Source organism: Amborella trichopoda, chromosome 11 (genome assembly GCF_054954075.1).
Source record: "Amborella trichopoda isolate Santa Cruz 75 chromosome 11, AtrichopodaSantaCruz75HAP2 v2.0, whole genome shotgun sequence".
Classification (NCBI taxonomy): Eukaryota; Viridiplantae; Streptophyta; class Magnoliopsida; order Amborellales; family Amborellaceae; genus Amborella; species Amborella trichopoda.
The window spans coordinates 47,201,787-47,228,919 of record NC_142346.1 but is presented as its reverse complement, the minus strand read 5'-3'; the positions used below and the strand labels follow the sequence as shown (position 1 = coordinate 47,228,919).

The 27,133-nt window shown below is 37.4% G+C and overlaps 1 protein-coding gene and 1 long non-coding RNA gene across 2 annotated transcripts; both read left to right on the top strand.

The window, feature by feature from the left end:
- Positions 1-13,858: 13,858 nt before the first annotated feature.
- Positions 13,859-16,960, top strand: LOC18427743 (pentatricopeptide repeat-containing protein At1g10270). Its single transcript, XM_088851134.1, has 2 exons — positions 13,859-14,634; positions 14,725-16,960. The coding sequence occupies exons 1-2, from the start codon at positions 14,094-14,096 to the stop codon at positions 16,530-16,532; spliced, it is 2,349 nt and encodes a 782-aa protein (XP_088707260.1). The 5' UTR covers positions 13,859-14,093; the 3' UTR covers positions 16,533-16,960.
- A 439-nt stretch (positions 16,961-17,399) lies between these two features.
- On the top strand, positions 17,400-25,674 carry LOC148779966 (uncharacterized). Its single transcript, XR_016043768.1, has 2 exons — positions 17,400-17,467; positions 24,950-25,674. It is a non-coding gene; the product is annotated as an uncharacterized LOC148779966 (long non-coding RNA).
- The last annotated feature ends 1,459 nt before the right edge of the window (positions 25,675-27,133 follow it).

Sequence of the window (27,133 nt, the reverse complement as noted above, 5' to 3'; positions counted from 1 at the left end):
CATCCATTAAATGATGGGTGTGGTTCCTAAAAGGTTGCAACCTTAAACAATCTAATTAAGGTGCACCTCTAAATCTTATCATAACATGTAATTTTGGTGAAAAAAAATTATTGAGGTTAACTCAAAATCTGTTTTCATATCATGTTATAAAATTTTAAATTACAAAAATAGATAAAATCAAGTAGATCTATAAACATTTGCAAATATGAAAAACATATGGTCTAGATAATGTGTCGCAATGTGCACTACTTATGAGAAATCTTTTTTTTTTCACATTCATACTTCTCGACGTCGAGATCATCAATTAGAGAGTTCTTCAACATCAAAACAACATTTTCTGATGGATTTTTTAGGCCTATCTTTAATTCTACATTTTAAGGTTGCGACCTGATATAAATTTTTTCCTTAAATGATTAGATGGTATCACATACTTACAGCTTGTATGGTTTTGTTGATTATATTTTATCGTCTCCCGAGTGTGTATACTGTGCTCTCGTTGGAGCAAAACTGTGTGTTTACTCCCTCTCATTTCCTTAAATGATTAGATGGTCACATACTTACAGTTTCTATGGTTTTGTTGATTATATTTTATCATCCCTCGAGTGTGTATACTATGCTTTCACTGGAGCAAACTGAGTGTTTACTCCCTCTCATAGAGAACTAATTCTGGAATATTTTTTTGATTTGAAAGTTTGGGGGCCACCTAAAATCAATAGATTAGCTATATTCAAAAGATTTTTTTTTCCCATAATTTTGAGTTTTTTAACACTTGAATCTTACCATTAAAAAATTAGACAGATTCTATTGATATTAAGGAATTAGAAACTTTTCCATTTTATATGGCATATGGGATTTAAAAGATTATGTCAAAAAAATTAAGATTTTTTTAAAAAGTGCGATTTGTAAAAAGCCGAGGCTATAAACAATCAAAGTAAAACGTACCTTCAAATGGTGTCGAGAAATATGGTTTTAATACTGAAAATTTTGTGATAGTCTTAAAATATATTTTCATCTCTAATTATAATGTAAAGTTTAAAAAATAGTGTAGATCGAATAGATCCATGAAAATCTAAAAATCTTAAAAATTGATAGTTTAAAAAATACATTAAAATATGTATTATTTCCAAAACTTATAAACTTTTTTTTTACTCATGTCCATGCATTCTGAGGTCAAGATGATCATGCACTCGTCTCACTCTTCCAGCTGCCCAAGACCCATCAGTCTCTTTGGCTCCTCTCTCTCTCATTTTCTGGTAAATGGGAATAAAACCCATTCCCTTCTCTATCTGACATTTTTTATTGCCGGGAACAATACCCAATCTCTCTCTCTCCCCTTTTCGATAACTAAGAACACAACCCAATCCCTCTCTCTCTGGCCATAATAAGACGGTGAACACGTTCAGCACTGGCAGGTTAGCAAAGGTGTTGCTGATAACGGGCATTAGCAGAGGGCTAGGGCGCGCTCTTGCTCTAGAAATGGCCAAAAGGGGCCACACCATTGTTGGGTGCTCCAGAAGTTAGGAAAAGCTTTATTCTCTCTCTACCCAACTATCGCCTGATGATCCTTCCAAGCATCTTTTCGTGCTTGCTGATGTGGTTAATGGAACCTTCTGGAATCATCATTTTCAGTCATTTAATTAATTAATTGTTATTTATGGGTTTTGTTTTTTTGTTCTCATGGTGGTGATTTTCATTGCTCTACTTGTCAATTTCATTTTCATCATCATCAGGTTACACTAGTCTTGCTGTGCCATTCCTCTCGATCATGGGCCATACTCTCAGGTTACATTAGTCTTGTTGTGCCATTCCTCTCGGTCACGGGCCATACTCTCAGTCAGACCTACCATATCTTTTCTTACTACTTCCATCTATGTCCTTTCCTTAGCTTTTTTTTTGTATCACTCCGCTTGAATTTAATCAGCCCTCTTAATCAGTGCCGGTGTAGGTCGATGGTTGACCAAAATCTACTTTCCCTTATTTTATTCCCTATTGGAGCTATCATTGAGTTCACTCGAATGTATTATTATATCATTCTTTGTCTTGCCACTCGTTCATCTCAACTACACTTAGGGTGTGTCTGATAACAGGAAGCAAGAACATAAACTGGAAATTGGAAGTTACTGAAGAACTATAAATTAGAAGTTAATGGTTTATGTGTTTGATAACCTCCCTTGGAAGTTAAGAAGTTCATAGTTGCTGTGTTTGAAAACTCCTAGGATATATGGTAAATATCTTTTATTTACATTTACTTAGATAATAATTTAAATAGAAATATATAATATTTATAACATGTTATAATATATGATGTACTATATTTTATATTTATTTTTAATATATATATATATATACTTATCTTATATTATATAAAATAATATAATATATTATAAATTTTTTTTTTATGAGTAATGATCTTATGAGACCCTCCCACACCCATGTGTGTAGGACCCTAAAGGATCACTATTAAATTTGGCACAGATCTCTAGAAAAGTAATTATATGGGTGTGGGACTTGACTTTTCTAGAGATTTGTGCCAAATTTAATGGTGATCTTTTGAAGTCCTACACGCATGGATGTGAGAGGGTCTCACAAAGTCATTTCCCTTTTATTTTATATAATATATTATAAATTTATAATACTATATATATTATAATATAATATATTATATTATACATTGTATATATTTTTATTATATAATATTATACATATATATTATATAAATAAAATATTATATATATATATATATATATATATATATATATATAAAGTTCCCTTTTCAACTTCCATGTTTACCATGGAACTTTACTCAAGCCTAAAAAGGTGGGAACTTCAACAGTAATGGGGAGTTATCATATTATCTTCCACTTTTTATCAAACACATAACATGAACAATAATAGGTAAAGTTCCTTCTTCCTCTTCTAACTTCTTGTTATCAAACATGCCCTTATTGTATGGATATTATGTTGTTTTTTGACTGCCCAATATTTTGTCCAAAAAACATGACTAGTGTTATAATCGTCCTTAGAACTTCATCTTCAATTTCATTGGTATGGGACGATCACATAAGACTCAAGAAACATATTCCCATGTCCTCCACCCGACTCTAATTTTATGAGCAACATCTTCCTCAATCTCCCATTTTTTAATGAGAATCGACCTAAGATATCGAAAGTAATATATTTTAATTGCTTCATGGTCATTAATCTTAACTAATTCCTCGTTTCTACTCCAATTATTGTAAAACTTGCATTCTATATATGATCTTAATCTGATTAATTTTAGAACTTTAGATTCTAAAGCAAACTTTTGAGGTTCTAACTTTGCGTTAATTGTCTCATCAATCAAAATTATGTCATCCACAAATAAGGTAAACTACAAGGTCTCGTCATGAAGATTCATAATTAAATCGCCTATATATTTATATGCACATCTCATATTTTCATTACACACACAAAGTACATATATGGATACAATTTATATAAGGCCTAAGCTTTATGAAAACAAAGTAAAGCTCACCGTGAATCCTTGTTCGGAAAGCACTTTGGGCATAAGAAATTCCCATGATTGCTCCAAAATCAATGTCCAATACCGATTGTGAAATTTGAAGCTAAAAAAATAGCACAGATCTTGTGGATCTATTAACACTTATTTTTAAGGTGAAATGGAATGTCTAAATAATGTATTACAATATGTACTATTTTTAGGGCTCAAATCCTATTTTTTTTTCACAATCATAATGGTCAAGATCGTGAAGATCGATTTAAAGGTTTTTTAGATGTCAGAATTGCAATTCTCGATGAATGTTAAAGTGATGCTTTACTTTCTTTGATAGGGCTGCAGCCCTATTAAAACATATTCCTATATATATATATATATATATATATATATATATATATATCATCACTCTACTTGTTTTTTGAGGAAAGGATTACATGTTTGTACTCCCCAAAAAAAATAAAAAATAAAGGAAAAAGAACTAGGAGAAGAACAGAAGAGAGAGAAATGAGGTAGTGGTAAAGTATGAGTTAGTGAGAATGTAAAGAAATGAAAGGAAGAATATGAGAGCAAAGAGAAGTGAAAAGAGGGAAAGAGAAGATACATCAATACAATTAGAGAGAACATGAAAAAGTAAAGTAATTGTAAAGGAGGGGAAAAAGAAAGAGTAAAATTTTTGTATCTTCTATTCCCTGAATATCCTATATAACAACCTAAATTTTTGTGTCTTCTATTCCCCCTTCTATATTTTGTTTTTGATCTTTTTTTTCTCATCTGTTTTTCCTTCTTTTTTCTTTGGTAGTGGTAAGGGTAAGAGAAAAGGAAAAGAGCAAAGGATTTGTAGGCTAGGAGAGAGAGACAAAAGGATTGAAATTTTGTGTGTGTGTGTGTGTGTGAGAGAGAGAGAGAGAGGAATGATGGTATATTATGTGGAAAGACATAGAGAGCAAGAAGTCATATGGGGCTGACATTTATTCTTATTAATTCTTGAGCGTCTGCTTCAGCCAGTCTATCTAAAGTAGAATTGACTTCTCTGAGGATATGTTTGAAGGTCACTAAGATTCTCCTGCACATAAAAGATATATGTTCAAAAATACATGATAGCCTCCAAAGGGGCTAAATGTCATTGGATGCCCAGGCTATGACATTTCTTGGATCAGCCTCAACTGAAAGACCATAATATTGGGATACTAGATGAATGGCTCTCTTTATGCCTTTAAGTAAAGCCACTGCTTTAGCTTTAGTCGAGTCGGTGACACCTATGGAGCCTGAGAAAGAGAAGAAAACCCCATTGGAATTTGCTAAGGTGCCACCATAACCTGAGGGACTCAGTTACCTAGGGAGGAGCCATCTGTATCGAGTTTGAGGAAACCTGGGGGAGGAGGAACCGACACTGCTAAGTCTAGGTGAGATATTGGCCAAGACAATAAAGTCTCCTAATCATTAAAGCGCATGGGAGATTGTAATATTACAATATGCTGGAATTATGTTGTAGCCCAAAAGTAAATGTCTGAGAGTAAGGAATCTTTGAGAGAATGGAACTGTCTTGATGTACTACGAAGGATTCTTGCATTCCTTTCCTTCCAAATTGCCCAAAAGAGGGTGAAGACTCTTATGATTCACAAATTCCTAACACTTATAAGAAAGGGGGGAACAGGAAAGCCAAAAACAGCTGTGGCATGGAAGGAGGGGTAGCCCATTGAAGGCTGAAAAGTTGGAGGGAATACGACTAGAGAGAGTATGTTACTTGACAATGAAGAAACAAGTGGGAGACAAATTCCTTTTCTTGACATAGAGTACATCGGTTTGGCATTGACAGGTCCTCTTTTTGGAGTTTGTCAATGGGGAGTAGCTTCCCTTAATAAAGAACCACACAAAATCTTGGACCTTGTGTGGTACAGAACTAAACAACCATATCCTATTCATAGGTACGTGAAGCGATTAAGAAACCAAATCAATTTAGGAATCGAAAAAGCAGAATCGCCGCCTGGAACATTCTTGTTTTTGATATCGACGTTTGGACATGGGGGATGAGATTCTTATGTTTAGGAATCAAGATTAGACTAAAATAGAATCAAGATCCCTACATAGATAGAATTTAGATTCTTGGTTCTTTGGAATAGTTTCCGACCTAGCTAAAATTGACTAATATGAAATCGAAATTCCTTCATTTATGGAGTCGAGATTTCGACACCTTTGGAATTGAGAGGGAACCAAGAGGGAAATGATACATGTCTTAATGCCATTCAGTGATCGACATGTCACACATGCACGTTTACATTATTTCTAACATCTTGGAGTTGCAGTGTAACAATCCTAAACTTTCAAAATTATATGTATATAATAATAATAATATTATTAAGGTTGTTAACATAAATAAATACAAAAAAAAATAAAAATAAATAAATAATAATAATAATAAAATAAATAAATAAATAAATAAAATAATAAGTATATATGAGTAATGATAATCATAATAATAATACTAATATACCGTTAGGATATTGTTGCTTTTATATTACCAATAAATAAAAGATATTATTGTTAATATATTTGAGGGTTCAATTTTACTTGAGTGGACGTTAGGTCCACCACCTTAAAGTTTTACAACAACACTCCTTTAATCAACACCTTGCATTAAGGTGTTTTCTTTTTATTCGTCCTTCTCTCTCTCTAAACATTTAAAACCCTAGCCCTATTATGTTTCTGTAACTTCTTTATGTGTACGAGGACTTTCTCTCTCTCTAAAGCCTACCCCAAAACCAAATCTCTCTCTCTCTCATCGAAACCCTTGGCTGTTTGTATTTTGCCCGTGCTCTTCTCGAAGATCAAGCCTGCTCGAAGAATATCCACCCTCTTAACTCTGCCCCCCAAAGAAATACACAGAGAAATTGCACAATAAAACTGGTCTCTCACTTGAAATTCCATTTAAGATCTCTCTCTCTCTCTCTCTACAATCTCGCCTTCTCTCTCTCTCCCTTTCTTGAATCAGTCCTCTCTATCCCTTTTTTATCCTCGTTCAAGTAGACAAATTGTGCCATTTAAAGATTCTCTTATCTCTCTCTCTCTAGCCGAATTCTTATCGGAAGCTCCTTCTCAAATATTTTAGGTAAGTGACATCGTCTTCCTGAAAAATAGTCTGTTTTTAATAAATAGTGATATTTCCGTCTAGGATCTTTATTTTATAAGTTTTGTGTGTAAGTGACCTCATTGTCTCTAAAAATAATCCATTCTTTTTAAAAATAAAATGAAATAATTATTTCTGCTTATTATCATGAATTTTAGGCACGATAAATTTTATGCGCACGTGACCTCACTATCTTGAAAAATAATCTTTTTAATAAAAATTGTGATATTTTATCTATGTTAGAAATTTTGAATGCTGTAAGTTAGAAAAATAAATTTATTTATTTTTCTTGTCTATTGTTAGAAATAAATGTGATATTTCTGCTTTTAGTAAAATTGTGATATTTCTTTCTACTGTTTTGAATATTTAGACATTGTAAAATTCATGTGCAAATGACTGCCTTATTATTTAAAAATTGACATTTTTGCAATTGATTATAGTATTGTTGTGAAATGTTTATTTGTGGATTGATATCCCATAAATTGTGATAATTCCGTATTCTTGAATTTCTATAAGAGTTTTTCTATACATATTAAATTGGCAATTATGCTAGAATGCCTTTACAAACTGCTACCTTTTTAAATTTGAGCCCAAAATATTTGATTGGTTATTTTTGAAATGTTATAGAGAGTGACTGTTATTAATGGTTTAAGTGAAATTCATATTAATGATTTTAGTGATATGTTGAGTACATGATATTGCTGCTTTCGAATGTTTAAAGAGATTTAGAAATAATTTAAGTATGTAAGTGGACTCATCCGGTTCGCCGGTGAGGTATAAGTGGACCTATCTGGGACGCCGGTAGGGATTAAGTGGACTCATCCGATATGCCGGTGAGGTATAAGTAGACCTGCAGGGATTAAGTGGACCTATCTGGGACTCCGATAGGGATTAAGTGGACCCATCAGGACGCTGATGGGGTATATAGGTGACCTACTTGGGACGTCAGTAGGGTATTTTGTGAAATCCTTTGAATTATGCACTGCCGTTAAAAGTGTTATAAGCATTTCAATTACTCGGATTATACTTAATTATGCATTTATTGAAAGTGAAACTGTTGATGCATTTCTGTTAATAGATCTCATTTTGGAAAATATTGATATCTTTCAATCATGATTATTTTTAAAATTATGATGATCACTTAATGAGTAGCCAAACTCATCAAACTATGGTAAACATTTTTTCAGGATAACTGCGGATTCATTTTGAGTGCTAGTCAAGATCAACCTTAGAAGATATTGTTGTTGTACTAGCTTTCTTTTGTTACTTTGTAAGACCTCGCTACTGTAAATTTGTCCTATCAATAGATGTATATATGTTTTGTCTGTCACATCTCAGGAATAACAGTATTGTAAATTCTTGCAGTCTTCCCTTTGGATCAATACCATGCATATTTTGAAGAATTAAGTAAAGAAAGTGGGCCACCATTTTGGTTTCTATTGGTTATTTTACGCTAAAAAAGATGACTATACCTTGTAGCTTGAGATTGGGTGTCTAGCTCGAGTACCTTGATGCCTTGAAAACTTCTAAATATCACTTCTCAGAAACAAGCAAAAAGAAAAGAAAAATGGAGGGAGGAGTGGTAGAATTCCGATAAATGTGAAAACCAACTAGTGTCAACAAGTGTAGAATCGAGATTCACCAATTGCAGAATTAAAAATCAGTAAATATTGAAATGAGATTTTATAAGTATGGGAATCGAGATTCTTAAAATAATGAATCAAGATTATAGACTTCACGAAAACGAGTTTTGTGAAGATTCCTTGTCGAAATTGCCGAATCAAGGTTCCAAATCCGAAACGTGGCCTTCGGTGAGAGATTTGGTAACTATGAACCTATTTGAGAAGGAAAGGGATTCCGTAGTGGGGGTAAGAATAGAATAAAAGGAGGCATCAAATTTACTTGGGGGGAAGGAGACTAAATTAGAGTGTCCTTGCCTGTGAGGGGAAAGAAGACATGACACGAGGATTGAAGGAGAGAGTTGAGATGATACGGTCCATAATTGGAAAGGTTCCACCTAAAGATGAGGGTCCAAACAATTGAAGGATTTCAATTTCTCTACATAGAAGAGGCAATAGTATAAGGGACGAACAACGGATTTCCTAGGGCTCTACTCCCATTCAACTCTTTCCAAAATTTGAGTCGTTCCCCATTACCAACCTTAAATCTAATGTTATTCCTAAAATCTGTCTTGCACCTGGCGATACTGTTCAGGCTATGGAGGTTCTGTATCTAAGAGTATTGGGAAACCAACCATTGTCTCCCATACCATACTTGGCTTGGATCACCTACTTCTGAAGGATGTCATCAGGACTTACGAATTTCCACCATTAGTTGCCCAGTGAGGCTAATTATTCTCGTTGATCCTCTGATCGCTAAACCTCCTAGCCTTTAGTCCTACTATTTTTTCCCAAGCATCTAGCTGAAATTTATGACCCTCACTGGCCCTAGCCTCAGATAAATTTCTCATGAGGTTTTCCAATTGTAGGGGCATAGAAGAGGGAATTTATGAGAGGGACATCTGTAGATAGGAATGTTAGCCAAAGTGGCCTTGTTAAGAGTTATTCTACACTTGAAAGAAAGGACCCTGCCCTTCCACTTGGCTAGCTTCTTGTTAAACTTCACCAAAACCTTGTTCCAAAAATGTTTTCTAATTCTGGGAAGTCTAAGATAGTTAGCTGGGAAGTTATCAGTCCGACAACCAAGGTTATCAACAAGTAGATTGATTTTGGAGTTCTCCATCTTAACTTCCAATATCTTAATTTTGGTCATATTAACATTCATCCTTGTGGAAATTTCAAAGGTTCTAAAAAAAATCCAGACGTTCAATTGGATTGGGGCAGTACCACATAAGATTAAGGTGTTGTCAGCATACAATAGGTGGGAAATAGTAGGGTGGATAGCTGAAGTTCTAAAACCCATATGCGAACTAAGGTTTACAATCTAGAGATGGATCTAGAAAGAGTTCCCCAATGAAGGTGAACAAGAAGGGAGGTTGGGGTCAGCTTGTCTTAGCCCACTATATCAACGCCTTTGTATCATAGCATACATGTGTGCGAAATAATGATAGCCATTCGTTTCCAGAGCTTCAATCTGGGCCATTACTGATGTGTGTGTATCTTGTTTCAATTTATAATATTTCAAATTTCAAGTATGCGTTGCAACATTATTTTTTTTTTTTACTCTCCCTTGGCCAGCCCCTTGCCAAACATGCTGGTCCCAAGGTGAAGTACAGTGATGTATGTTCTTTGCATATGACATAATTTTGATCGATGAGACTAACAGCGGTGTCAACACATAGTTAAAACTTTGGAGGGATACTCTAGACTCTAGAGGTTTCAAAATTAGCCGCACTAAGACATAATATATAGAATGTAAGTTTAGAACATAGAATAATCGGGAACCAAGGCAAGAGAAAATGAGTATGACCATTCCCCGGGACTAAGAATCTGTCAATTTTGGATATTAACAAATTAGAGGTACTCCCATTAGTCCAAGTAAAGACCATGCTAGAAATTGGCAGATAAACCAGAGCATGAGACTCAATAAGGCTGTATAAACAGACGCATGGCAGCATTAATAGGACTACTCGATAAACACTCCTCAGACCATCTGATGAAATTAAAGTCACCCCTAAGCAAATCGGATAGTTAAAATTGAAAATGAATTCTGACATCTGAGTAACAAATCCTTCTTTATCAGCAAAAGACTGTTGCCCATATACATTCATCTGCCCCCAATGAAAACTAGGGTTGGCCCCACAAACCCAACAACCAAAAAAAATTCTTTTTTCACAGAACAAAAAGGAAGCAAAATAGTAGGTTCCCACAGAATCCATAATCCCCCAGAAGCTCCTATTGAATCTACACCCATAAAATCAATTGAACAATGGCCCCAAACTTCCCTGACATCAGCCAGACTAAGACTTGGAAGTTTGGTTTACTATAAAATAAGGACTGAAGGTTTAAACTTACACACCAAAAAATGGACGTCCTTCTTACATTTGAGATCGCACAAACCTTTTACATTCCATGATATAAAAAACATTAAAAATGATTAGAGGAGGAGGAACCTGGGCCGTCCTTGAACAAGCTGAAGAAGACTTCCTCTAACATCATTGCTTCATCCATAGCCTCACCCATCAGACATTCGAATCCAAAGAGGACTCTCCCAAGCTGACTTCATTAGGCTTATCATATAAAATGCGGATACCATGAGCAGTAGCAACAGAAGACATAATGCCTCTCACCCTCAGCCTTGCAGAGGATCTCATACCAACCCTCAATTTTCCTTTGGCCTGACTCTTGACCCCATCTTTGATAAGGATTTTCCTAATATCACCAGAGGTCACCTGAGAAACACTTCATTTTCCTTCCTTTTATGCCTTCTTCTTTTCAATAACCTCTTGAAAGATCACTCCAATAGGGACATAAAAGCCCATGCCACTAGTGGCCACCCTGTGCTCTTCCTGATTCTCTAGCTCTCCATCCCCAGAAAAAATCATATTCTTTACCCGGCCTCTTCCAAAATTGCCCTCCCCTTGTTCATCCCTCGAAGCTAGTCCCCTAGGGTTGTCAGAAATAAATTAGAGCATCAGAGGCCCAACCTCTTGGTGGATCACAGAAAGAGGGGGAGAGACTTCCAATTCAACCAGAGCTAAGCCTTGCTCTTTGACATCCACCTCAGCAGCTACACTATCTTTCCTCAAACGCTTCCAGTGCAAGCGGTACATATTCCTTTTCCTCAAGTTCAGAGTGCTCGATACCCTCTTTATGACCACAATGGCTAAAGGATCAATCGCCAACAGGTCAAACGAGGGCCTTGGAACGGAGCAGCTCTTCCTCGCAGCGCGTCGATGCAGTAGGGGATACATCTTGCTCCAAGAATCGATCAACCGTTGGTACATAATGGTCGATAACCACATGTTATCAGTTATAACCAAGATTAATTTGAGCCATAAGAGACCCAAGAAGCATCCACCATCCACCGCCTTCAAACCGCTAGCAGTAGGGGATGACGAAGGCGGAGGCTTTTCCACTTCTGTACACTCCAACGTGAGCAACGGGGCACCCACCACATCTACCTTACACCTCATAATGATGGGCTTCGAGAATTGTGTCGCAAATCCCATTGACTGGGATACGCCACCATTTTATCGGGATTACTCATATCACAGGACTGAAGAAACAGTGATCCCTCCTTATCACTCAAGCTCCGTAGACCCCCATTATCACAACTGCCGTTCAACGGAAAGCTCGAAGAAGTCACCAGTTTATTCGTGAAACTTTCCACAGGAATCCAACGTTTTGAAACTTTCAAATTTTGAAAACCAATCTGCCCAACCTATTGAACCCTAAACTGGTTACGCAACCATTTCTTAGAATTCTAGCGAGCATTGTTCGTACTCACCATTCTAAAATTATCTTGATCCTTCAAAACCTGATTAGTAGAATGGCGATGAAAAACCATCTACCAACCATCATTAAGTTGATGTTTATCCAATAAGGTTTTTGTAGAAGGCGGAGCTTTGTTGACATTCTCGACTTCACAAGAAACATTAATAGAAAATGACTCTTTACCCACTTGTAGTCTCACCACTTTGGGAATGGTGGCCCCACACCACTTTCAAATACGTATTCTCGAGCTTCTGAGATCCCCTCTACTAAAAGATTCCTTATCACCATCGCATAATTCCCTACAGCAATTCGCCACCCTTTTTAATATTATCCAAAGACCAGACATGAAAAGGAAATCCATACAATTTGATCTAAAGACCTTCCTTGCTCACATGAACCATGTGACGATGGTTTCCAGAAATCAAGAGACATAAGCTTCCCTCGAATCCTAACGAAACGATGCAACAAAGCCACCAAAGCATCCTCCTTAGTGTGAAGAAAGAAAACAATCTTATTTTCTTCCATTATCTTAACCAACAGAGCATACGATAAACCCCATTCCCTTTTAGCCCAATCACCGAGGCCAAAAATATAATTAGAAGGAGTGGAAAAGGAACCAATAATAGGGAAACTTGCCCTATAAAGTAAACCTCCCGATAAGTCATACCTCACCACGACCTCTGGAACTGCAACACCACCATCGTACCATGCCCAACCAACTCTCCTTGCTCCCTTGACTCTCTTGTGTCACCTTGCACTCCGAGATCACCCATTGTTAAATAAAAAATTGATAAAGTTTCTATTAAGCCTCATCTCAAATCTTCGTCCGGAAAGCGCTTTCAGCAACAAAAATCTCCATGATGGCTTTAAAATCAATTTTCAACACTGACAATAAATTTTGAAGCTAAAAAAACATATAGATCATGTGGATCCATGAACATTTATTTTTAGGATGAAATGGATGGTTTGGATAATTTGTTACAATTTACGCTATTTTTAAAACTTGAAATCGTAATTTTTCTTCACAATCATAATGTTCAAGCCAAGATGATCAATGTAAAAGTTTTCCAACGCTAAATTATAATTTTCGATAAGTTATGAGGTGAGACTTTACTTATTTGATAGAGTTGCAGCCCCATCAAACCATTTTTCATTAAAAAAAAATTGAAAAACATGAATAAAATATAAAATAAAAATAAATAAATTATAGGAATTGGGTGATCCCCCATTCTACAACAAAATCTTTTGGTTTAAAATAGAAGATTTATGGGAGCCGACCCAATTCCTAAACGTTAAAAATTGGGTAAGTACTCATCAATTCCCGATTTGGATGAGGTGTCCATATCGGCATTTTTTTTAGCAATGGGAGTTATATGAGTTGGTTTGACACAAGGGGTTCATTTAATTTCAAAGCTCGATCTGCCTCATCATAAGGTCGTTATTGAAGAAGACTTGACAATGTTATTAGATGATGTTTAAATCCAAATATCATGTTGTAGAGGCTTAGTGTTTTAATGAATGAAATTCTCTTATTGCTGATGGGCCGTGACTTTTCTTTTCATCAACAAAGAAAAAGTCACGGCCGTGGGCCGTGGCCCGTGGGCCGTGACTTATTGATGACGGCTTTTATTTTCTGTTTGTCTTTCTTGTCTTTGTTTGTTGAGTAAGTCATTCATTATCTTAATGAAATTATTATCGTTTTTTCTTCATAAAAAAAAAAAAAGGTTCATGTAATTTCACCTTTTTTTTTTTTTTAACACCATCATAGATGGCCTGAAGTCCATTGCTCCCGCGGGACCAAACTATGCGTGTTGAAGTTACAGCCTACGCAGTCTCTGCCTCTGTAAACCTAAAACCCTATTGGGCAACCCTAGAGACCTCTTGCACTGAGCTCCTAATTTAGTAGTTTATCTCTCTTGCAAAACCTCCCCATTCCCTCCTTAAAACCCAAGTTTCTTCCCCTCTCTCTCTCTCTCTCTCTCATCCTTACAGAAGCCCCTCCACCTCAAGCCTCCTCTCTCTCTCTCATCCTTACAGAAGCTTCTCTGCCTTGAACCTCTCCCCTCTCTCTCTCATCATGTCCTTCCTTCGCCTCCTCCGCTCTCCTCACTCTCACCCCAAAACCCCTTTCTCTCTCCTCCCTCACCGCTCCCTCTCCTACTACTCTTCCCAGCAACCCTTTCACCAGCCCCCCAACTCTGACCCTGATCCTAACCCTAACCCTAACCCCAATCTGGACTCCCCTCGTTTCCCCTCCTCTCATCAACAGCCACCATCCCCTCCTTTCCCCAACTCTAATCCTCAGCCACCATCCCCTCCTTTCCCCAACTCTAATCCTCAGCCACCATCCTTCTCCTCAAACAATCTTTCGAACTATGGGCAACAACATCAGCCGCCATACTTCTCTGCGAATAATTTTCCAAGCTCTCAACAACAACATCGGCCACCATCCTTCTCCTCAAACAATCTTTCGAACTATCAGCAACAACATCAGCCGCCATACTTCTCTGCGGATAATTTTCCAAGCTCTCAACAGCAACATCAGCCACCTCCTTCGTTCTCTTCCGATAATTTTCGGAGCTCTCAGCAACAACATCAGCCACATTCATTCTCTTCAGGTAATTTTTCAAGCACTCCACAACAATATCAGCCGCCCTCGTTCTCTTCAGGTAATTTTCCGAGATCTCAAGAACAACCATCTTTCTCAGAAAATCAGTCATTTCCCTCTTCAAATCATTTCCCGAGCTCTACACAACAATCGTCATACTTCTCCTCCAATGATTCTCAGTCTCCTCAGCAGCAACAACAACTACAACCATCCTTCTCTACTTTGAACCGCCTAGAAAACCTCATCCCCCCATCTTCACAGCAGCAACAACCATCATATTACTCGAACACGACTGCACGGCCGCTTGCGTTCTCATCGGCAGAAGAGGCTGCGGCAGAGCGCCGCAGGCGAAAACGCCGCCTGCGCATTGAGCCCCCCCTCCACGCCCTCAGAAGGCCCCCACTCCCCCACCAGAATTCCAACCCTAATGCCCCTCGGCTCCCTGACTCTACCTCTGCACTTGTGGGCCCACGCCTCAGTCTCCACAACAAGGTCCAGACTCTGATCCGATCAAACCAGCTGGACCAGGCCACTGTGATGGCACGCCAGGCCTTGTTCTCTAACACAAGACCAACGGTGTTCACATGTAATGCGGTTATGGCTGCTCATCTGAGATCTCGACGGCTCTCTGAGGTCCCAAACCTTTTTCGCCTGTTCTTTAACCCGACGGGCCCGATCATCCCCAACATAGTGTCGTATAACATCCTCATCAATTCTCTTTGTGATTCAAATGAGGTTGATCGAGCACTTGAAATGTACCAATTCGTCCTTGCAAATGCGCCATTTAGTCCATCACCTGTGACCTATAGGCACCTCACAAAGGGGCTCACCGATGCTGGTCGGGTTCCCGAAGCCATGGATCTTCTGAGAGAGATGCTCAATAGAGGCCATGGTGCTGATTCTTTGGTCTATAATACCCTTATTGAGACCTTCATTAAGTTGGATCAAATGGAGAAGGCCCTTGAATTGTTTGAGGAATTGGCTGAGAGGTGCTTGGTCTATGATGGTATAGTCCATGCTACTCTGATGGAGGGGTACTTTGGGAAGGGAGACGAGAAGTTGGCCATGGACTCATACAATTCCCTACTTGATAAGGGGTTCAAGATGAACGCCGCAACGTGCAATTCACTTTTGAAAGTGCTTTTGAAGTATGGGAAGTTTAAGGACGCGAATGGGCTCTTCGAGCACATGCTATCAACGCATACCCCACCAAACTTTCTCACTATGAACCCTGAGTCTTATACTCTTTTCATCGATTACTTCTGCTCGAAGAACAAGTTTATAGAGGCAATGGAGATTTTGAATAGGACTGGTGTTAAGCCATGTCAATTGGACGCGCCCACTTATAATAATTTGATGAGCCATCTCTCTAAGAATGGCATGAATTCTGAGGCAGAGAGAATCTTCAAGGAAGTCATGCCCTCGAAGAATGTGAACCCAGATGAGTCCACATATGAATTGGTAATTGGTTTGTATTTTGAGCAAGGGAGGATTGATGAAGCCATGGAGTCTTTTGCGAAGATGGTGGAGACTGGTTTGAGGCCTAATGTGACAATGTACAATAATATGCTCGATGGGTTCATGAAGGTGTCGAGGATTGATGAGGCAGAGAGCATATATAGGCAGATGCGCGAGAGAGAATTGAAGCCTGATGGAATGAGTTATGAGATTTTGTTGATGGGTTTATGTGAAGGAGGGAGATTGGATAATTGTTTGGGTTTGCTTGGAGAGATGACTAGAAATGCAGTGGTCCCGAGTTCTAGAGTGAGAGAGCGGGTGATAGAGTGTTTTGAGAGAGAAGGAAGGAAGGAGCAGGTGGAGAGGTTTTTTTTCGGAGAGAATGGGAGTAATGCAGGACCAAATTGGGAGGGAGGCCAAAGTATGCAAGCTCAGCAAGTAGCCGCTTGAGCCATGCTTGGTCTGGCTAGTATCATCAGTAACCACATACCTCTCTCTCTCTCTCTCTCTCTCTCTCTCTCTTTCTCTCTCTCTCTCTCTTGTCTTGTTGGAGCTACTTATAGTGTCAGCAGCAGGCACTCATCTCTCTTTTTCTTTTTTATGATACTCTCATACTGATAGTTAGAAGGCCTGTCCTTGATTAGTGTTTTACTGAGTCACTGTCTTTTGATAAGGCTCCAATCGATGGTGTCGTTTTGCCAAGGATCAGCTGAAATATTTATCTGGGGTGACATATTGTCATGGGTTTTTGCTAGATCTGCTAGTTTTCTGCAGGTGAAACAACCTTGTGAGAATTATCAAGTTGTTTAAGTTTTATATGTTTAGTATAATTTGTCGTAGAACTCTAAATTCTCAATTTTAAGGGCCTTTTTTTTTTTTTTTTTCTCTTTTGGTTGTGGAGCTCAAAGGTTTCATTTTGTGGACATCATGTTTTGATTGATTAGCTTTAAGGACATTTCATTTAATAACAGTCATTTTTGTAGGAAAGGGGCTGGGGTCGTGGTGGTAGCATCCCCACACCTAGTTACCACATCATGGTATCCATTCCTACCTCTGACACCCCCAATTAACACTTTCAAAATATAACTCCCTAATCTATTGAAAAAAACGGGTAGGGGCTTGTCTTTCCCACTGAATTACTGAACAAAAAAAAAATGTCACGCTCTTTTGAGAATATTACTGGTGCTGATGGTGTTTACAAGATTTTCCTTTATCTACGTGTATGGAGAACTTCATGTGTAGTGAAAGATCATGCATTGCATGTTGCAAATTGCTGGTTTGCATTTTATTCTAATTTACTTAGTTTCTGTGGTTGAAGCTGAAGGCTTTTGGATCATAGAAGGAGTCCTCCATGTGGTAGACTATGAAAACCAATTTCTTTAAAGGTATTGTTTATTTATTTGCCTTACTTGCGCAGGGACTAGACCTCTCTATGACTCATTTGCTTTGTAAATCACTTGTTGGACTTATTCCTTTTATGGACTTGTAGCCTCACTTCATAGTATCTATCCTATTTAAATTAGAGTTCACTGCTTGATCTGTAAATTAAAATGCATCTTTTCTTCTAGCTCTCCATTTGGCTTCTATGTGAGTATTTGGATCCCTTGTTTCACTTTTTGTTTTTAAATTATTTGAGGAATATACATTTTGTGAGTTACTCACAGCTAAAGAAATATTTATCCCTGTATATAATTTTAATTTTTTTGATGACTTGATTCTCTATATTAATTTGGGAAAATTGTATAATTTTCTGGATGTTAATAACGAAAATGCCTTTTGTTTAAAAAATGCTAGCCTGTGAAAAAAATTTAGGAGGAAGGTCTGGATAAGTAGAGGCCTGCTTTGGACCCCCCTACTTTTGCTAGTGTCTGCCAGGGCATTCACCTCTTTACCACAAGCGCCTAAAACTAACTTGTTGTGAGTGATAAAACTTGAAAATTCATCGAAGATGTGTTCTATATCATTGTTATGCATGCCAACGATTTGGAAGAATCATTCAACCTTTATAGCATCAGATAGAAAAGGCCCAGAGCTTTACAATGGTCGCATTGGAGGAGGATTTAGGAAAAAATCCCCAGTTCTAGATGCATAGGCAGAGAGTGTAAGAGAAGGTTCTCGTTACTTTATTCAACACTTCAACACATGAAAGAACTATTAGGAATTTGTTACCCACATCTTTGGAGGTGCTCCACTATGAGGAACTTATCTACCTTGGTCCATGGACAACTGCATAAAGAAGATGACATAGGGAAAGTCTTGGAGATCATTGAAAAGCAACCCATACTATCCCATTTTTACAGCTTATCAGAACTTTTACGAGGTTTGTAATATCCTTCAGGTCATTTCAAGAATTAACCTAACTCCTCTTATCTACTTGTTCCTGAGGTTCCTTTTGAAGTGAGAGTACCACAACTGTATCCTGTTATCTCTATGCACAACTTCTAACCAAAGATTCGAAAACAAGTGTGTAGTTGGCCAAACATTGGGATTGGATGTACCATGGATCAACACTTCACCAGACATATAGTAGAAAATTGACTATACTACTAAACCAACCCCCCCCCGCCCTCCCCCTTGAGTCTGGAACCTAATCCTATGGAGCAAGTCCCTTTGTTGGCCCCCTAGATTCTACTATGCAATAATTATCCATGCAATCCTCAACAAACAATCATGGAGCAACTGAAGAGAAATAATGGAAAGCAGCTCTGAGTTGGTTGCTCATGGTTTATTTGAAAAACCCTAGGGTAAACCTCTTGTATCTCATCTCTTTCTTTAAACAAGCATCATGATTTACACCCTCTGATGGGATTTTAGGATTTTAAAATTTAAATAGGCCTAGGAATCTGTGATTTTCAGCATTTTTTAGGATTACGGTGGGATGGTTCAAGCAGAACCAAACCTTTAACAATAAAACAAGGCCAAGCCCAAACTTGCAAATTCCTTAAGAAGGGACCTACAAGTACGGTACAATGCGATAATATTTTTCAATTTTTAAAGTGTCCCTGACAAGCAATTAAAGAAGAAGAGACTCTTTGAAAAGGCTACCGTTTATTTCCCACTCAAAACCTTGAGAAACCCACCCTTGAGGTCTTTTGAGCAAGGATTCTTTATCTTATTTTATTCTATCTTTAATGGTTGGGCCTTTAGGGATGCCTTGACACCAATGCCTAACACTTTCAGTAACTAACAGTCTCCATAACTATCTTGTAACAATGAAGAAATGATCCCCATAAGTATCAAATTGACATGAGTTTCAAGATTTGTTGTAGAAGGATCTGCACATGAGAGGACATCCAGAAAGACTAACTTTCATACAAATGCAATCACATAGATTACATACTCTAATGATTTCATTTTGAATAGAAAAAAGCATGTCAGTGATTCCTATAATGAAGCTTAGACATGGTGCTTTTGAGTTGAAATCCTCTCTGAATGAATTATATTAGAACTCCTTCGAGGCTATGTGACAACAACTCAAAAGAGTTTCACTTTTAAAGTGAGGGAGAATTCCATTAGAAGTTAGCCTTAAGAAATTGGAGATAACGGACTAAATCACAGCAGCAGCCAAAAACTTCATCCGTCAGTGGCTTTATCACCGACTTTAACCCTGTTAGACAAGGCTTTAAAAAGAACTGAAAATTTTAGAGCTCAGGCATAAACCTGTGTGTAACTAGAAAAATATTAATAAGTATATATGCTACATTATATAGCATGGTTATTTGCCATGAGCATACATTAATTTTTGGAAACTTGGAATTAATCTCTAAGGACCATGCCACTGTCCCTATGATGATCTACATAGTTTATTTCTCAAGTGGGATAAATTTTGAAATCTACGAAGAAACTTTTATCTGAACAAACTTGTGGAAATCTCATTCAGAAATTCTGCACAAAATGTGTATGAGTAAAACAGAAGAAACAATCATTTAATCCCATAGTCCAATGGAGGTCCAGTTCCTTGCCTGGCTGGGAATGTGAAAGACATTGAACAGAGTCAATGTTCCTTAGTAGGGCAAATGAGGAATGAACCAATTGATAAAACTTGGGACATGTTTTACATGTGCGGTGTGAATTTTATCATCACTTCGATTTGGATGAATTTTTTAGAGTAGGGGATTTTCTTGTCATGGGATTTCAAGCACCGTAGTATTGGAACCTTGAAGTAGGTGTTTAAAGTAAAACCAATGGAACCTGGAGCATACATAAATTGTTGGAATTAATCTGGAGACATTGAGAGACTAGTAGGCGTGCTTGCTGGAGTTCTTTTTCATCTTGTTATTATAATAAGTAGGCATATTTGCTGGTTGAGAAGAATATATGTTTTCAAGCTTCAAATTTATTATCATATCCAGATATTGAGGATCCAGCCGGAGAGATTTGGGTTGGGAAAGGCAATAGCATACCAAATAGTTGAAATTGACTGACTTGGTGAATGGTGAGCAACCCCAAACTATTATTTGGAGGAAAACACAGTAGCAAGAGAGCCAGGTGTTTCCAAGTAAATAGGCGACACTAAGAAAGAGGAGATAGATGTCCTTAACATCAATGCTCCCATATGCAAATCTAAACAACAGAACTATTCCTTTATTATTTTTATATCATTTAAATGTTAATGTGCGATTGGGACCATAGTTACAGGGATCTACCAACCAGGGGGTCGATTCCACTCCACAATCCCAATTCTGAGCTCCGAGGAAGGGGATCTTGCTCCTCTATGATTCTTAAATTTTGGAAGCTCGATCCTTTCTATTGAGGTCTTAAGTTACATGAGATCTAGATTCCCTAGCATTATGGTATAGTATAGCAGTACGGTATAGCATAGGATGTGGTATAGTATAGTAGTATATATGGCAATATATTATTGTATAATAGTGTGGTATATTGTATTTATTTAGGATTTCAGTGTGGTATATTCTTGGGGCCTCACTTTTTATCCAGATGAAGCTTAGTCCTATATAATCTATCACTCGGTCCCAATTAAGTCGGGATCAAGCTCCCCCACTAATTAAATCGGGGTCAAGCTCCCCCACATATTGGGATCAAGATCCCTTGATTTGGGGTTTATGGACTGCGATCCCTACTTTAGGGAGCTCTCTACTTGTCATGATCCCAGGGTCCTAATCCTGATTCCAGTAACTATGGTAGGGACACTTGTTCATGACCCTATGTCTTCCTATATTCCTCTGTTCATTATTTTAATGTCTTCAAAATATATGGAGGAAATCCAAACTAAGCCATTTTTGCCCAACTGTCCTGCTTGTGTTTTGGAAGGAGTAGGGGTGGCAATGGACCCGACTAGACTCTAGACCTAATGGGTATACCCAACCTCGGGTCTGTCTGGGTATGGATACAAATTTTGGACTCGAATACTATTCGGGTTTGGGTCCAGGTCTAGCCGGATCCAACATGTACCTGTAGTCATAGGGTATATGATGGCAATCATGTGCCTTTAGGCGAGCACTAGGTGTTCATATTGTCACAATATTGGCAACATTTACAGTATTATTGGCAAAAAAATGGGAAAAAAAAAGAAGCTCATAGTCATAGGGTTTATGATGGTAAACAAATGGGCAAAAAAAAGCTCATAGTGATTGGTGGCAATGGATCCGACTAGACCCGGGAGCCGATGGGTCCGGGTATGGGTGCAAATTTTGGACTCGAATACTATGCGGCTCTGGGTTGAGGTCCAGCCGGACCGGACCCGACCCATACCCGGCCCTTTGCCACCCCTAGGAAGGAGTTGTTCAACAATGTCTCTCTTCCTAAAATTGTCTTGAATAGACCATTTGTTTGCTTGTACAGATGCTGGCATTCGTAGATTTGCACCAAATTCCAGCCATAATTATGCTTTTCTTTGATATTGTTAACCCATGATGGATCTTTGTTAAGCATCCTAGACACTTGTCATGTAAAAGTGGTCAGTTTCTTTAGGAGTCTGATTCCATTTCAATTTGTTGACCTTCGGGAGGAGGTTAGGAGGGGTAGCCTAGCCTCATCCTACAAAGCTTAAACTATTGGATCCGTACATTTCAGGAGTATTGGGACACTTGTAATCCCATTCTAAATACACTTGAGGCCTATTTTTTATTATTATTATTTATTAAACATTAAGTGGGTCCATGGTTTTGAAACCCAAAGCATCCACAATGGGTTCAGAGAAAACCCATGTACCAAGTGAGAGAAATGATTAGTATGGCCATCACCCATGAAAATCTGCACCTTTTGTTTAGCCATCTGTTGACTTTTCTTCTCCCTTACAAGCTCAAATGAATAGGAAGCTAGACAATTTCAAAAGCTATATTTATCTTTGCATTTAGTTTGCATAAATTGCCCCTACAGTGAATTTTACGAGTTAAGGATATGCCAACCTATCAAGATAGACGCCCTTCAACCTTTTTGTTTTAACCAGTGTAGGAAAAATTGGGCGGTTCAAATCCGGTTTTGGTGAACCGGCCGGGTATTTTAAAAAATATTAAAAAAATTTATATAAAATCCCAAAAAATAAGGGATTTTGTTTGTAATGCATTTTTTAAAGTTTTTCATCATTTGGCAAAGATTGGAAATTGTTTTGGCCGTTAATACTTATTTTTACATTTTCCTATCTTTATTGGAAAATTTCAAGAATACCCCCAGGCACAAATCGATTCTTTAAAATCCTTCTTTTTCGTTAATTTTTCACTCCATTTGGATGTGCTTTGTTTAATCATGCTTTAAATATATTTTTCATATTTTATTAGATTTTATTATAGTTTTTGTATGTTTTTTAGCACTTTATTTATTGCCCAGGACTTGCCTGGTTAGGCCGGTTAAACCGGCTGGTTTACCGGTTAGTACTAAGTAACCGCTTCCGGCCCCATGTTTAGTTAACTGTTCCAATTCGATTTTCGTACACTGATTTTAATTGTCATCAATATTTTATACAACTGTACCATTGGGAGGGCTTGACCTTTACCTTTTTCACCATCCCACCATAAGACTACTCTCATGAGTAACTCTAGGAGGTTTTTAGTACTGGAAAGGGATTAGGAGAGCGAGTTAGAAGTGGAGAACTGATAAGAATTTATCTTAACCCTAGATTTTAGACATTTTCCTGTTGCCTAAATCCGCAAAACGAAAAGTGAATCACTAGGAGATGAGGTAGTCTTCTGCAGAGCAAATGTTTTTAATCTGGCCTCTTTTACTAACAACTCCGACAAGGCTGTTTTGGCATGGAAGATTTGACTTGCAGTGACGATGAAGCACGAACGACCTTAAGCTCAGTTCACAAGTAGAAAAGAGTACACTTGTTCCTTGCTCCGTTTAATTGTACCTCAGGTGGATGGGTAGGCTCCGTAAAGAATCGAGCTATGGTCTGGAGAGAGAAGACACCAATGAGAGAGGCCATACTTGTGAGGAGATAAAGAACACCAGTGAGAGAAGCCATAGTTGTGAAGGGTAAAACATATTGCACTTACTGTTCCACTCCCCCAAGTAAATGATATGCATGTAAATAAGATATTGACCCCCTTGGGCATAGAGACAAACATCTGATGATATGAGCATGGCTGTTTGCAAGGAAAAACAAATCAAGAAATGGTTCAAATTTTTTCGGGACTGGAGTTTGGCTCTTTGGCAAACACCATGCCTCAGAGATGAATGCAGATCCCTATAATAACACCAATCTCTCAGTAACTACTGTTAGATCTTCTCTAAATCTGACGGTGAAAGCTGAGGGTTGAGATATTTGCTTGTTATTGCTTTTTCTTAACCATCAAAACAAAAAAATTAAAGAATGCCTCCAGACATAGTATAGGAAATAAATGATGATATGTGGGCAACAGAATGATTGAAGTTACAAGAATGACAGTCTATCTCTTACTCTAACTACGCAAGTTTTGGCTTGTGTGCACTTTGAAGGTGTGTAGATGGCAGGTGCCTTAAATCTCTGCTAACTTCGAAATTCAAAATTTAAAGTAGACAAAATTGAACGCAGTTTCAAAAAATAAATAAATGAAGTAGACAAATTAGAACATATTTTTAACGTTGGGGACCTGGACCTGACCTGACAAGTCCAAGATCAAACGCTTAACGGATCGTGTCTTAGGTTAATCTGACCCGGACCCAACCTATCAAGCTCGGGTCCGGATAAAAAAATTTATAATATCAAATATAAGTTTATATATTGAAAATAACAGGTCTGGTAGGTCTTGGCTACACCCTGACCTGACTATCGGGTCCATAGTTTTGGAACTAGACCTCAACCACCGGGCCTAGAGCCATGACTTGGGTCATGTCAACGAGACCACGGGTAGACCTGACCTGATTGACACCCCTATCTGTTTGAGCTAAGAGAATTCCTTTTTCAAATTGTCATGTTTGTGAATGAATTTGAATGCTATCATGTAAAAAGTGTTTTGAGAAACAATACAGTTTTCTTCCATCTCTTTTTTAATTTAGTTCTATGCTTTTCTAACAAAATCTTGGAGAAGTTATATCCACAACTGGTACTTAATGAAAAATATGCCTTATAAGAGGGCATGGTGTGTTTTCTTTCATTGTTATTTGGTCATTTTTCTTGGTTGAAGATGATGCGTATCGACTTCATGGACAATTTCCTTCTGAAGTAGGATTTGAACATCTTTTTGCCATGGAAATGTTATAATCTGTTTTTGTAGTAATTTTTCTTGTATGATGGTCTGAAGTGGCTTTGTATATTTGGTTAATTGATCCCTTTGCATCTCATGATACACACTCATATTCCAGTTGTACCACCACTGAAAAATATTTCCATGTGGTTTTGCGTTCCTTTTTTTGCCACACTTGTTTTCGTATGAGGCATGACATTTTTCTTTTAGGACTCACTACCTTGTTTTTGTGTGGGATTATAGGTGCCTGTCATAAAGATTTTGATCTTTATGAAAAATTGCCTCTGAAGTTTAACACCTGGGTTTCTTTGTTTATTTAGCTGTGGGAAAAAAAAAGTGATAATAACTATTTGGTGAGTCAGCTGAGTCATGCATTAGCACTTGTTTTCAAGGGATTTAGCACCCCAAATGCATCCGAAATCACAGTAAAACTTCATTTCTACCTCAGTTTTATGAATTTGGAGTTAGCAAAAATAGTGCTGATCTGATTATCTTTTGGAGAATTAAATGACTTGTCTAACAGAAAAGTACAAAATAGACTATTTTGTAGGCTCAAATTTCATTCTTTTTCCTGACTGGTGATATTGGAGGAGTAGATGATACACCTCTAAACCTTTGGATCTAAGCTCCAACTCCCAGATGAATCTTGGATGGGAGGACTCTAACAGGTGCGGTGCAGTGCATCCCCACACGTACCTAAACCCTACCCTATGTTAAACCTCGTTTTCGAGGAAGATTTGTGTGGTCAAGCTGATAGATTCATGATATCCAGTCAAGTTGGAGTTATGTGTTTTTTTGTCATTTGTAGATTGTGGGAATTTTTAATTTGTCTTGATGTTTTAAAGGCGCATCTAGTTCCAGGAGTCCATTTTAATGCATCATGCTGATGGATACGTGCACATGATCAACATAAGCTTGCTCATGTCCTTACACAATAAGGAGAAAGTCTATATCGTTGACTCCTTAAATTGCAGAATTATGGTGCACCTCTAAAATCCTTTCTAAGAAGTTGTTTTGATGTTGGAAAAATATTTAATTGATCATCTTGGCATCGAGATATATAGAAATATGGGTGTAGTCGACATACGGATGCATCTGTCGCTGTAGAGGTAAGGTGCACCTTCAAATTTTATCATCGTATATAATTTTGATGTAAAATATCCTTATGATTATCTCAAAATTTATTTTTATATCTAATTATGAAATTTAAAATTCAAAAAAATTGTTAATTCAAGTAGATCTATAAACATATGAAATCTTGAAAATGGATGGTGTAGATAATATGTTGTAAAATGCAATATTTTTAAGACTTAAAATCTTTTTGTTTTTCATGGTAATGTATCTCAATGATGAGATGATCAATCAAAGGGTTTTTCAACATTAAAACTATTTTTTTCGATGGATTTTTTAGGTGCATTTGTAGTTTTACATTATAAGGTTGCATCCTTATATATAATCTTTTTCCTTTAAAGAAATAAAGAAAAAAATAGAGATTTCAAGTCTTTAAAATAATACATCTTGGAGTACATTATCTAGACTTTCTATTTTTTAGATTTTCGTGCATTTATAAGTCTGCTTGATTTGAACCATACAATTGTTGAAGTTTAAAAATTTGTAATTAGATATAAGAATATATTTTCGCACCATTTTAATAATTTTCTATACCAAAATTGCATGAACGACAAAGTTTGAAATATATAAGAATATTTTATCGCACCATTTTAATAATTTTCTATACCAAAATTGCATAAACGACAAAGTTTGGAGGTGTACCGTTTTTTTATTGTTTAGGGTTGCAACCTTATGCAAACAACACCTTTTACATAAACGCAAAGGAAATGTGCTTATATAAATGCATTCTTTGTGTATATGGTTAGCCATACAAGAATGTAGACATCAGCGACCTGGATTGTCTGATTTGAATTGAAAATCTCTCACACCTTTTTGGATCTCTCAATATATCGGGAACTATCTAAGTTCTCTCTTGAATCGGTTAGATCTCTAACAAAACTAGATGGTTCTAGTAGAGATTGGCCGAATGTGTTAAGCTGTCCGAACCGGTTTGAATAGAAAAATTTAGGTAAGTGCATTTTTGACACTTTTCATTTGTAAATGCAATTAAATTTTTTTAAAAACAAAGGGTGTACACTATAACCAATCATACCTGATTAGGTGACATAACCTTCGTGTGGGTCATCTACATATGGGGCCCACCAGTCAAATATACCGCACCAACTAATTGTACACCCTACCAACCTTCACACATGCACATATTCAACAATTATGAGGCTTTTAAACATGTTAAAAAGCTTTATTAACTCTTAGATGTGGGACAACTTTGTCCCATTTCTTCGGTGGGTCCAAAATAAACTTGAGTCCCTCCCACCCACCCACCCACCCACCCACCCACACCCTCTCTCTCTCTCC

What these genes read in the sequence shown, in the direction of transcription:
- LOC18427743 (XM_088851134.1), top strand. Translation starts at nt 14,094, where the DNA reads ATGTCCTTCCTTCGCCTCCTCCGCTCTCCTCACTCTCACCCCAAAACC. An exon ending in GCCACATTCATTCTCTTCAG is followed by an intron (nt 14,635 to 14,724) that starts GTAATTTTTCAA and finishes CATCTTTCTCAG; the next exon opens with AAAATCAGTCATTTCCCTCT.